The sequence below is a fragment of the Leptonychotes weddellii genome, chromosome X, assembly GCF_054177405.1.
Source record: "Leptonychotes weddellii isolate Sample4059 chromosome X, ASM5417740v2, whole genome shotgun sequence".
NCBI lineage: Eukaryota > Metazoa > Chordata > Mammalia > Carnivora > Phocidae > Leptonychotes > Leptonychotes weddellii.
The window spans coordinates 4,596,637-4,610,264 of NC_138385.1; the positions used below are offsets into that span (position 1 = coordinate 4,596,637).

Sequence of the window (13,628 nt, forward strand, 5' to 3'; positions counted from 1 at the left end):
TTTTCAGTCTTGGCGCCTGTCAAGCACCAGCAGCTTCAGCGCTTCTTGATGCGAACATTCCAAATGCCAATATTGCTTGTTGTCACATTAGCCAATATACAATCCTCAAAATAAAATCCTCTTGATGTCTGATTACTCTTCTTAAGGACCTCATGCTGATTCATTTCAAACTGTGAATTACCTTTAATTCACAGCTTGAACAGGCTGCCAAATTTTGTTTTCTCTGCTCCCAGGTGGCTGTCCCTGATGTGGTGGGGAACATCCAAAAAAATATTAAGTCCTTAGAAAAAGTTGGCAAGCTCTGAGAGGCAGGGCCTACACAAAGCAAGAGTTGGCAGACGTCTGGGCCTGAAAACTAGAACGGCTACAACTAAGGAAAGCCGTCAAGATGACCGGGGCATCAGGAGAGTTGAGCCGGGCGCACGTAAGCCTCACACTCCTCAATAGCATGTCCAAACTCCAAGTGCCAAATCACGTGTTCTGATTAAGAATTCATCCGATTAAGAAAATCACAGCCCCCTTCCCCCTGCCTCATGACACAGTTGCTTCACTACCAGAATTGTATCGAAAAGGCAGACCAAACATCTACTTATGGAAGAGTATATGAAATTGCTAGGGACGTAGGTTAGTGCTCCGCAAGAAGCCCTGGCAGTCCTCGAATCTCAAATCAGATTCTCGAAAGAAACATTTTCAATGAGAAAATTTTAGGTAGGATGGTCAGAGTTGTAATGAATGTGAGAGTTATTTTTTTGAGGGGGGGTTTAAAAAAATTCAGAATTCACCTGAGAAATAATGTAATGCTTGTTATTGGTTATAATAAACTGGAAAACATTCTACTAGTCTTTCTAGTCTCTGTGGTAAGGAACTCTTCCTACCACATAGAGTTTAGAAATCATGCTTTATTTAAAGCAATTTTACCGGGTTTGGGTATAATGTACTGTGGGCCTCCTTCCTACTAACTTCCGCTGTCCGAGTCTTCCACATTCAACATGTCAAATGGGGTGTTCCAAATCCCTGAACTCACAAGAGCCCATGAGCAAGGGCAGCGTGGTGGGAGAGAAGAGGCCTGCCTTCAGGCTTGCCTGCCAAGGAGCAGTGTAACTCGGCCCTTCTGTGCCCTCGTAGCCAAAATGTTTCCTTTTCCTCCTAACTAGCGCTACCTTCAAGGATCCATTCATGTGGCAAACATACCCATCACCCACAGGGGAACGGAGACTGACCACAACTAGTCTGTCTCTGCAAGGCCTTTCATCAAGTCTCCGGGTCCATGGCTGGGATGTTTGAAAACCTGTAGCTAATACCGTAAGTGAAAGAACTGGTTTTATGGCAAGAACAGCATTATAGCTACATCTGCCTTCATATTGGGCTTTTATGGAAACCATCCAGGCGTTCGAGACAGCATGGCTTAAAACATAGGAGCTGCTTGATTAAAAGGGGGTCTGGAGGGTTTCCAACTGGACAGGGTCCAGATGCTAACAACCAAGTATAACAAAGGCACTGGATACTTGGAGCTTCCATCTTCTCAATAGTGCTCACAAAATGAGCTGACATCAAGGACCGACTACACGGATACCCTTGAGTACATGGATGCTGTCTGATAATGCTTCTCAGGTGACTGAATGCATCTTACCTGTTCTTATTTAGGACAGCTCATAAAAGACCAACAAGGTCATGCATTTTTGTAAAGCCACTGTACTGACAAGGAATTGACAAGATGTTATAAACTAGATGAAGCAATCCAACTCGACAAAGAAAATCCAAGTTCTTTGGGTTTGGTTTCAGTTTTCTCCTCCATCAGTCCTTAATGGCTTCATTAAGAAACTAGAAAAGTAACACAATGTCTGGTGTGTACATTCAATCCCTGAATCTCATAATGGAAATAAATGGATCTTTCAGAGGCAGAACGAACATTATATTATTGTACAAATATACAACTCTAGAGCCCTGAAAAATACAATTTGGCCTTCAGATGCCCATGCCCCACCCTCTTTTGGGAGAGAGACCTTTTTGGAAGGAGGCTAGAAACTCCACTGGATTTAGAAGCCCTGGGTGAGGCCTATTCCAAGACTCACAGAGGCGGAGGGTCTTCTTTCCTCTAGAACTTACTAAGGGTTAAAGGTAAAGGCACTTTTATGTTGTTAAGTCTAATTACTGAAGAGTATAACATTTTTTTTAGAGTATAGCTGTTTACATTTGAATTCTGGAAAGTGTTTGTGTGTGTACATTTATGTGTATACACATAGCTCATTAATTTGCTTAATTTTCCCTAGGGGGCTCTATCTGTATATTTTGAAATAAAAAGTTCCCCATGATTTACACTCGTATTCTCTGAATTCTAGGTCAGTGTTTTCCCTCCAGTACTGTAACTACCATGGAAGATAGATGCAAACTCAGGTCTTGGAACTCCTCCAGTCTAATGCTCTTGCCTCACAGGCAGTGAGAGTTCTAGACAGAGCGGGTAGGATGCCACCACGTGGATGGACATCCCAGAAAAAGTGAAATCTACTGAGCGAGGCAAGACCTGGTTCTCCAAAAGCCAGTCAGACTGCTGGGGTCAGGCCCAGAGAGAGCGTGGCTGTCAAGAACACAGAGGGAGCCTGGCTGGTTCCCAGTTTGGATTCGGACACACTTGGATCAGTTTTTGAACCTGCTGCCCGTGCGTGCAGTCCTTACAAACAATCCAGGCCCAAATGGAAGATCTGCATTTCATCAACTGGGGAAGAGAAGCCAAGATGAGGAAAACTAATAAAGTATCCCAGTAATTAAGGAATGCTTTGCAAGACTCTCATCTCTCTCCCTGCAGTAAGTGGCGGGAGCATGTCCAGGACATTTGCAGGCCTTGGGAACGTGTCTCTCCTGCAGCAGGGGCAACTTTGGGGTTGTTTCCCACCAAACTGGAGCCACCAGCGGGCTGTCTACACACAGAAAGTTCTTAGTTGCCTGGAGGATTATACTGTCACATGGAAAATCCTAGAAGCTGGCTTGAAAAGCACACGGCAGGAAAATAGGGGAGAGTGATAGTAATGGCAAAGCGGATAATAATTTGGAAGCTAAAAATAAAAATAATTATTATAAGTCTTTCTGTCCTGTCTTAAACCCACACCCTACCATAAAGAAGGGAACTTATTCCAGCTCAAGTCTGATGGACAATGATTGGTCTTTAGATCCAGCAGCTAAAAAGAAAGCAGCTCATTCATAAAATGGACTCAGTGTCTTCTAGTTTTATCGACCCTTCCCATAGAGAACCTTAGTCCTACTGAATTACACAATATTCCAGTGTGCTATAAAGGGCTATTTTCTGGAAATCAGCCTCTAACTATAAATCACAATTGACGAGTTTATTTCTGTTAGTTACAAACTATTGAAATATTGAATTTTATGGTCTATATGGAAATCAGCATATTTCACAGCAGGAGCCTAATACTCTTGCTTTAGGAGTAAGATCATTTTCCAGTGGGAAAAATACTTTTATATTTTTTCAAGTCTGGAAACCTGTGTTGATTTCCTAAATGCTCAAGTGTGTGCATGAGTTCTATTGACATTTTAATGGGAGAAGGGCAAAGTACGAGAATAAGATCTATTGTTTACTAGAATCACAAGGGGAAGGGCAATTCAAGATGCAATGAATGGAAAAGCTGAAATGAACAATACCAAAGACGATTTTGATTTCCATGTTTCCACATAATTTGGTCCTTAATTCAGGGTTATGGTTTTATTTCCCCCCTTTCTTATTTTTTTCTCACCTCTTTAAATGAGAGTTCTTGGTTGCTGAAATTGAACTTTGAATGTGAAGGCACAGATCAGGCCAGAAAACCAAACAAGAGGACTGACGATGCGGTCAGGGCTCTGGGGGCTTTGCTCTTCAGCAGAACCAGGAACATGGAAATGCCATTGTCTTTCTCAGAGCCATGGTCTATTTGGGAGTCATTCCCAGTTGTTTTATGCAATTATTCGTGATCTTCCAAAAGGTGAGCAATTCACTTCAAGTGTGCCGTTAGACCACTTGAATGTCATAAATTATTTCATTTTGAAAATTTTCAAGTATGTGACTATTACTCACATAGAAAAGTCGACTTTCATTTTCCATTATTAGGAATGGAAGAAGTTGTGAGAGAAATACTCCCTTGATACATTCTTGGGCAAATGGATATTACAAAATCTACAGTAGTTAATCTGAGGAAATTGGTTTCTCCGTACCCCTCCTTCAGTTAGCATTAATAACAAATGAAGACAGTGCCGAGAGAATCGCGGGGCCCTGGCTTCTGAATTTGAACCCAATGTCATGTAATCTCTTATTCCATCTCTTCCTGGCTGTCCTTGTTTGTCTTTAATATACAGTCATCAGATGACCTACAAACAGCAAGGTCTCAGGCTGACTGGTCATAACAATCCACTCAACACTTCATGTCCCATCATGGCTGCTGAGACGTGTCCTTTCTCCATCCCAGTCAGTGGTGTCTGAATATCGTGTATAATGAGGTCTGTGGCGGAAGTTACATAATGTTCAAACAACCAGTCAAGAATCACAGTTGTTTTCATATTCCAGGTATTATTAATCCAGCCTGTTTTACCTCGCTAGAGAGTCTAATGGTGACCTCATTCATTTTTACTGTTACTCGCTTATTGTGGGAAATCTCATTCTCCTCTCTAACCGAACCCCATATTATTATGAGCCAAGGTTCCTATTTTCGAGGAGCAGGAGAGAGAACAAGATTCGCTCAGCACCGAGGCATCATTTCCTTGCCAAATGCCCCTGAAGAAGCCTGCTTTGGAAACCCAAGTACTCACAACTCCAGCGATACTAACTTCGTAGAAGCTCTGCTGGTCGGGTCGCTCCACTCTGAAAAGAAAGGGCACACACAATTACAACCCACATTTTCTACTGTCAAATGATCACTCTGAATGAAATCGGTCTTCAAAGATGCAGCCCTTCCAGTTACATATATACATATATATACATATGTATATGTGTGTGTATATATATGTATACATATATATATATATATATATTTATAGCATCCTGTCATAAATCACAGATGAAAAAGTAAAGGAACCAATCGGATGTATCACAATATGACTTTTTGCCATTGTCAATTCATGTTTTCATGATATTAGGTAGGAAAGAGAAGAAAGTAGGGGAGGAGATGACATGAATGTTTGGACTAAGAATTTTTTAAAAACACCTACTTTGTAAGGTGAATCCTGGGGTCAGGTGTTGGGATTCCTATAAGGAAGAACACACAAGAAAGACAAATATTAGTGAAATGCTACAGACGAATCAAAAGGTGTATTTGTTATTGTTGAAGACAGAGCATGCCTAGTGTTTGCCAAGAAGGAAGCCACTCTTAACAATTTCATTAAGTTGGCTTCTGTCCCTAGCTCTATTTGAAGGATAAACATTTGTGAGTCGAACCTGCCACAACATGACCATAACTTCCATTCCATCAGACTGATGAAACATGTGCAACATGGGAACAAATGACCCACACGTGTGAAATTCAAGTGTTTAATTTCTCACTTAGCTAGGCAATGATGTCTCTAAGGAAGGAAAGGGGTCCCGGTTCAAACTAACAAATGATCCTGGTTTTTGTAGAAGTGTAAACAAGACCGTAATTAATAGATGTGCTCAGTTGCTCCCTTTTATAGTAACAACTCCAATTTTCCACCCTAACCGTGACACTCGATAGCTGGATCTCATTTTCACAAGACAAGTGTTCTTAAAACTTCATTATAAATTTGGTGAAGTATGGGAAGCCATTTGAAATATGTGAGTGGAGCGCGTTATTTAAAGGGATTTCTATTTGATTTGAAAGTCACCCTGCACACGACTCATTCACTGATGTTGAGAAACACAGATTTCTGCACATGGTGCTTTCCAGGAGCATGGTGCATCTGTGTGGATCCTGACCAAACTCGCAGGCAGAAGCACTATAACAACAGACAGTGCGTGCACGGCACTGTGGGGATGGAAGAGGAGTGCTGACTGCAAGACAAGAGCTTTGAAAGGGAGACAAGGAATTCAAGGAAATACAAGAATTGGTTATGTCCACCACTGCTGTAAGTAATCTAGTCTTGAAGCCTAGTCTTGCCACCCCTATAGAAGAAAACTAGACTCCCAGTATCATTTGTCTTTAAGAGAAGTAATCAAGAACAATAACACTGTGCTTTAATGGAAAGTGAATGCTTCAATCTATTTAGCATGATTCTGTTGCCCAGGAGACTTCACTTCCAGCAAGATCACCACTCCAGAAGACTACCATAAACTCCACAAGAGATGGCAAAGGCCTCTCAACTAAAGAGCTATCACAAAGCCCATGCAGTTTGCTGCTCAAAGGCTTCTCTACCCTCACTTGATAGAGAACTGACTTTTGACGAAAAACTCTAACAAGCTTGGCCATTTGATTCCCAATCCTTAGCAAATCATAGATGGCGAGGAAGGGGAAACAGTCCTAGGGGCCACTGGGAGTCCCAGAGCCACTGGGAACGCAGAGACATGGAAACCGACAGCACACGGGGCCAAAGAAAATAAAACAGCCAAGTCAAAACTTACAAAGCACAGGAGTCTATGGCCATTTAATATAGAGGCAGGCATTCCTACCCATCTGAATAGTTCCCGAGGGCATATTTACAGCATAGTCCAATAACTAATGTCTAAGTTATCAAGAAAGACGAAAGCACATTCAGTAGAATTTTTATAAGTCGCAAAAATATTAATTACATCTCAAAATGATTCTCATTACATGATGCCTATGGAAGGATGGGCCTTTTGTTATCCAAGAATTTTGATCACCCAGAACACCTCATTTCTTTCCCAGAATGCCAATAAATGAGGGGTTTGTATGTCCTTCACTATATACCAGTATTTCTACCTGTTCTTTTTTACAAGGGACTTCATTACAATCGTATGGGGCACGTTTGGGCTCGTATACAATTAGGAATCAAATGACAAGCTCTATGGTCAAATAAACCAAATACTTGGTTAGAGAGTGACACATGCAGCCAGTCACTGTACTGGTCCCAGGAAGGTGGCCTGAAGTTTTAACCTTCAACCAAGTATTCTGGACTTTAGACCCCAACAGTCAGTTGTTCAAGGCATCGGGGCAGTGACTTATGAAATGAATTTGAGGATTGCATTATTTACAGAATTTGGGTCATTGGAGGTATGTATTCTTAATACTTTTTTTTTTTAAGTAGGCTCCACACCCAATGTGGAGCTTGAACTCACAACCCCGAGATCAAGAGCCGGATGCTCTACCGAGTGAGCTGCCCAGGTGCCCCTTAATACCATTTTAATGTTAAGCTGGGTAAGATTTTTAAAACCAGAATTCCAAACAAATGAAACACCTTTGGATATCACCCAAGTTACTGTACAAACACACCCAGCCCCGACTGGAAAGAGCCTGGTTGTGGGAAAAAATCTGCATTGTTCATGCCATAATTGTTGATGCCCATCATACAAATCTTTAAAAAAGGGCCTAACTTTGATCTGTGCGTTTCTTTCGTAGACGTGTCACGTCAGTAATTTTAGTAATAGAATACAATGATGTCAAATTGTTTTCACAAACTTAAGTGAGAGCATTTTCAGTAATTACTTTGATGATAATCCCACAATCAGACGCTCCCACACGATCTAGATTCTAGAGCAGGGGTTGGCAAACTTTTCCTGTAAGGGACCGGGTACTAAAGATTTTAAGCTGTAGTGAGAGTGGCCACAGCTAAGCCGTAAATGAATCAGTGTGGCTGGATTCCAAGAAAGCTTGAGCTATAGACGCTGAAATTTCAATTTCATATCACTCATGTTATTTCATACCATTCATAGTAACTCATAATATTCGTAACTATTCATATTCTTCTTCTTTTGAAAATCCTAACCATTTAAAAACCTAAAAGCCCACAGGCTGTAGTTGCCAGCCTCTCTCTGGAGTTCGATTACCTCCACGAAGGCTTTACTGAACTGCCCCTGAGGACACAGCCCCCCCACCTCTGCTTAGCAACGTACCCCCTTCCTCGTGAGCCCTTCCATTCCCTATGAGAAAGCACAGCATTTTCAATTTGGGATGGATAAGTAAACTTCAGTAAGTTGGGAATTTTCAACTGTGTCTGTTTTTGTAAGTCTGCAGACTCACTGACTACATGGCCTGAAAAATCCATTGGGATTATATAGTGCCCGCAGGCGTGCGTGCGCAGACACACACACACACAGATAGTGCAGATGGGGAAACTGAGGCTCAGAAGAACTGGAGCAGGACCACCGAGCTAGCGATTGGCAGAGCCAGGATTAAAAGCAGCCAGGTCTGCAGCTCCCAAGGTCATTAAGACAGCACCCTTTCGGCTGCTCCAGCTCTAACATAAATGTACGAAATGAATGCTTTCTGAGAGGGTGGCGTCACCTAGGTCCGGGGCAAACACTGAGGAAAGGGGGGTCACCCAGGCCTGTGTATTAACCGTACACGGCCACGTTTTGGAAAATGGAATTGGAACCGAGGCATCTGTAAATCTGTGTGATAAACACATCGCCACAACACCTGATTCCCTGATTTATTAGTTGAGTGATTCGGAGCACATGACTTTACTCCGTGCCTCAGTTTCCTACTCTGTGAATTAGGGAGAGTCGAATTACCAATCTCTTTGGGTTGTAATGAGGATTAAATTATTTACTAGATAGTATGTGCATAGAATGAGGCGAGGCACGTCCTGGCATTATGTTGTTGATGTACTTTTCTTTCAAACCAACATTTTGGCAGGAACCAAGTGAAACAAAAGAGTGGGTGTGTATCCTTCCTGGTTTCACCATTTCATGCCAGTTGCCTCTACCTTTATCATGCGGTCGATGGGAGCACAGATAATTGGCAGAAAATGCAAATTGTGCCTGATTCCAAATTGTGCAGTTACTACAAAAGCCTATTTAAACAACCGGTTCTATTGTATACACTTGTAAATGTCAAAATTGCAACTTGCGCAAATTATCTCCGAAATTGGAGAACACAGCTGAAAACACTGCAATTGCTGAACCAGTGTTGGATTCAACGCCTGAAAAGGCTGGATGGATCCCTTGGCTGGGATGCTAGGGAGGAGGACCCCAAGCCCAGAGTGGCCTAAGGAGGGACAGTGGGCATACAGGAAGGAATGACACACACACCGGACGCGGACAGAGAGGGTTGCTGCTCACTTACTTCTGACCCCTTTCAAAGGCGGACGGGGATCACTAAATGCAGTTTAGGCCAATGTTATTGTTAAACTCATGACCCTAGAAACTGAAGGATGACTGGGTTTCTCCTTCCACAAATAAGTCTAAACTCCTCGGCTGACATTCAAGGTCTAAATTACAGAGATGCACTCATTTGCCCGGGGTTCAGAGGTCTCTCCACTTCCCATTACACAGACTCTGAACCAGCCACTTGAGACCACCCCAGTATGGATCATGCCATCATGAGCCCTCATCTCTTTGTGCCTTGGCCCATCCTGTTCTTCTGCATGGAGTGTTCTTCTCTTGGGCCCTTCTCCACCTGTCAAAGTTGTAGGCATCCTACAAATGCTGCAACCTCTCTGAGCACTTCCTCAACACCCGGGGGCTGTCAGATACTTCTCTGAACCTTCTATTCTCTATGCAGACACTTTCTGCACTGTTTTGTCATTTAGCTGATAACCCATGGAGGGCTTTTCTTCATCCCCAACTTTAAGTCTATTGTATGCCCTCAGAAAATGGTTTCTGAATAAATGGATGGATGGATGAATGGATGGTTAATTGGATGGAAGGAAGGAAGGGAGAAAGACATTACTTTTCCTTTTAAAGCATGTTATTAAAATAGCCGTGGTTATTTAGGCATTTTAAAACCTGATGGTGAGAAAAAAATTCTTACTGGGAGCAGGTGAGGAAAAAAATTAAACATTTGACAACAGAACTGAAGAAGAAGTTCTATCAATATGATGTGCTGGCGTGTAAAGATCTGTGTGCTTGTGAGCAAGGACTGGAAGGTGATACGCAAAATTGAAAATTGACCCATTAGGGGGAAGAGTATAGGTTTTTTTAATTAAAAAAAATCTTGGATGTCCCTGTTACATCACCTCGTTGGTCTTAAGGGATGAGCTCTCTCTTCCGATTTATCGTTCTGGGCACAGTAACTTGGACAGGGGCAGGGCTCTAGGTAGTACAATACACAGGCCAGCAGCATCTGTGTATATATGCTCTTAAAGACTCTCCTTCGGGAGGCGCCTGGGTGCCTCAGTCAGTTAAGCGTCTGCCTTTGGCTCAGGTCCTGCTCCTGGGATCCTGGGATCAAGACCCACATTGGGTTCCCTGCTCAGCGGGGAGTCTGCTTCTCCCTCTCCCTCTGCTCATGTTCTCTCACTCTCTCACTTGCTCACTCTCTCTCTCTCAAATAAATAAATAAAATCTTAAAAAAAAAAAAAAGACTCTCCTTCAGGAAAAATGAGATTTATATTAACATTCTGAGGGGCAGGAGGAAGTATAGATTTTTTTAAAAGATTCTATTTGTTTATTTATTTTAGAAATAGAGTGTGAGCAGGGAGAGGAACAGAGGGGGAGGGAGAGGTAGGGAGGAAGAATCTCAAGCAGACTCTGCACTGAGCATGAAGCCCAACGCGGGGCTTGATCTCATGACCCTGAGATCATGACCTGAGCCGAAACCAAGAGTCGGGCGCTCAACTGAGTCAGCCACCCAGGTGCCCCGTGGGAGTCTAGATTTTATGGCACTAGAACACCAAGGCTATTTGTATTTTTAAGACTCCAATTGGAAGACTGTTACAAGATAAAGGAAAATGGAGGCAGCAAGAGAATTGACCTGTCCTGGGATGGAAAGTGTGTTCTTCTCAGAGTTCCCGGAAGTATGCATGGCAGTGAGAGGAGCAGGCCAGGAATGGGTCATCTCCTGGTGAGGAAAAACAAAGCAATTTTATTTTGGGGCATTTAGCAAATCAGACACTTTCTTGGCACTAAATTCAGTAGGACCCTTTATAAATACTTACGGACTCAGTTGGCCTTAATTGTTTTCAGGGGAACTTAAATCCATTCCCTCCGTTCCCCTGCCCCATCCTGGTGCTTGAAGCCTATCTACAACACAAGGGGCCATCCGACATCCACTCGCACAGAGCCAGGGACAGGGAGCTCACTAATGCTTGAAGCAGCCAGTCCCACGTTGAGACAGCCTGATCACACTATTGTTCCTGGTTGTGAGCTGAACGCCTGTCTCCCAGGAGCTTCTACCAATGGATCGTACTTTGGAACAGCACAGAACACATCTCATCTCCTCTTCTGCCACATGACAAGCCTTCAGCTGGTGGAAGACAGCAATCCCATCCCCTGGTGCTGCCTTTACTCTGAGACATTTGGAGCTTGTTCATTCATTCAGACACACGGCGTTCCCGTGAGTTCGAGTCTCAACGTAGGAAGGAGAAGCCCCTGAGATTCCCACTCTCCATTATCAGCAGGGGCACCTTCTCGATCCCTTCAAACCCTTGGTTTGAAAAGAGCTGCTGTTCAAATCTTGACTGAGTCTTAGGGCTCGTGGCCAACATGCTTTACCCAAAGATGAGGGGTAATTAAATCACAGGCTCAACGTCCCAGCACCAGAGATGACAAAGTTTGTGAAGCAGGAGGGGGCCAACCTATGTTGCATTCATCAGACATTCTGGTGTATAAACATTCAACATAAAAATCAATGCAATAATGGAAAAAAAAAAAAAAGGCGAGCTTTGGGGAAGAGTGGAGAGGATCAAATTTGATGAAAGGCCTTTTCTTAATGAGTCAGTTACATAATACTTTTCCCCAATCTTTATGGGTAACATAATTAGTCATTTCAAGGGTAATATTAATAAGAACTCTCAGGTAGCACTAAAACATTTTTCCCCCCTTCTATAATTACCCAGTTCAAAAAGAGCCTTTGATGTATGAAGAGCTGTAATGCAGGGAGATACTTGACGGATTCATTCACAGCGGCAGTGCTGAAGCAGAATGTGTAAGTATGATTCAGACTAGGGCTGACACAGATTGGAGTCTACCTAGCACTATTTAAAAGGAGGCGCTAAGGACATTAAAAATGCATGCAAGATTTAGAGGGGATGCTTAACCTACTTAAGAGAGAAACTGTTTTCAAGTGTTTTTGAGTTGTGCATTTGTATGCAGTTGATAACATTTGTATGCTACTTAGGCATTCATCAAAACTGGCCCAAAGTAACTCTCTGTGACAACAGTTTGAAGCCCAATTCCAATTACTGAATGATTTCTTTTACATGTTAGGTGTTTTCTTCTTCCGAGGAAGGCTGGTCTTCTCCAAAATCTGTCCCATGTAAAACATACAGGTCCTATTTAGCCAGAGCTAACCAAGGGGCGGTAAGGCCCCAGCCTGGGATCAAGAAATGTTGTCTCTTATCAGCAACTAGGGAGAACGCCTCCATCAATGAGAGGCTTCGTCACATCCCTTTTTACCACTGGCTTTAGAGGTGTGTCTCTGGGTTTATGAAAAGGTGTTTCAGACACCTGGAAGGATGAACTCCCTCCTCAAATTTACTCTGTGGCATAATGGGATTATCTTGAATCACCATCCAAGCACACCACCCTGCTGGCCAGGCCACATAGAACTGTGACCACGTTTGCATTTTCAATTACAACTGATTCTCTGGAAACGTGAGATTTCATGAAATGGCAAGCCGATTCTGTGTTACCACCGATGCATTTGATTAAAGTAGGGAAGATGCAGTTGAAAGGAATATAATTTCCTGAAAGGCTATCTTCAGCAAGGAACGTTGGCGCAAGCTCTTTCACTTCTCAAAATGAGCTAGACCTGTAAAGTGTGGAAAGTTCACAGCAGATTTTCCATTGTCATCCTTTTCATTCACACTTGAAGGATATTAATCTATTTTTATGTTCTCGCTATTCCCAAGATAAGAACCCCCATGCACACTTATCCAACTGTACTAAGTCTGCCTAGTCTTCAGGTAGGATGAGCACCTGCTGCACAGTGTTGCCAAAGCTTTTACAACAGGCTCCAGTGCTGAGTGCCCAAGCTGAACACCAAGCGTCACCCCTCCATTAACAACAAAAACCTCACACACACACAGACATGCGCACACATGCACGCACGCACTTGCATGAGATGGGTCTGAAACTCCTTCATCTCTGGGCTCCCTCAATCCTCCCCGAGAGAGAAATAAAGCAGGGGCTCATCTTCCCATTAGGCAGTGGTAAGCGAATGCTGGTAACCAGTTCCAAAGTGCACATTCTGCTACACCAGATAGGTTGACTGTTACTGTAGAGTTGACAAACATGGTTAATGGAGAAAGGACTAAGTAAGTAATGATGTGTTATCTTTCAGCATTTGACAGAGGTAGGTTTCACAAGCAACAGAGCATTCTATGTAATCTCTAACAACGGCGTGGATGTTTATTAATGTGAGCTGAAGACTTCAAAGTCAGACCCAGAAAAATCAGAAAAGGCTGAATTTTCTTTTTCTTTTAAGATTTTATTTATGTACTTATTTATTTAGAGCATGAATGGGGGGAGGGGCAGAGGGAGAGAGAGAATCTCAAACAGATTCCATGCTGACCACAGAGCCTGATGCAGGGCTCGATCCCACGGCCCTGAGATCATGACCTGAGCTGAAACCAAGAGT

General features: G+C 42.9%; 1 protein-coding gene across 5 annotated transcripts in view; it reads right to left on the bottom strand.

Moving 5' to 3' along the window:
- The window catches only part of AFF2 (ALF transcription elongation factor 2), a 443,996-nt gene that overhangs the window by 142,618 nt on the left and 287,750 nt on the right, over positions 1–13,628 (bottom strand). For 3 of the 5 annotated variants that reach the window (XM_081808148.1, XM_081808146.1, XM_081808151.1), the window contains 3 exons: positions 10,803–10,889; positions 5,188–5,224; positions 4,807–4,840 (listed from right to left, as the gene is read on the bottom strand). In XM_081808148.1, coding sequence (XP_081664274.1) covers positions 4,807–4,840; positions 5,188–5,224; positions 10,803–10,889 — 158 coding nt within the window. The remainder of the gene's footprint in view (positions 1–4,806; positions 4,841–5,187; positions 5,225–10,802; positions 10,890–13,628) is intronic. The other 2 variants (XM_081808150.1, XM_081808149.1) reach the window with 1 other exon arrangement.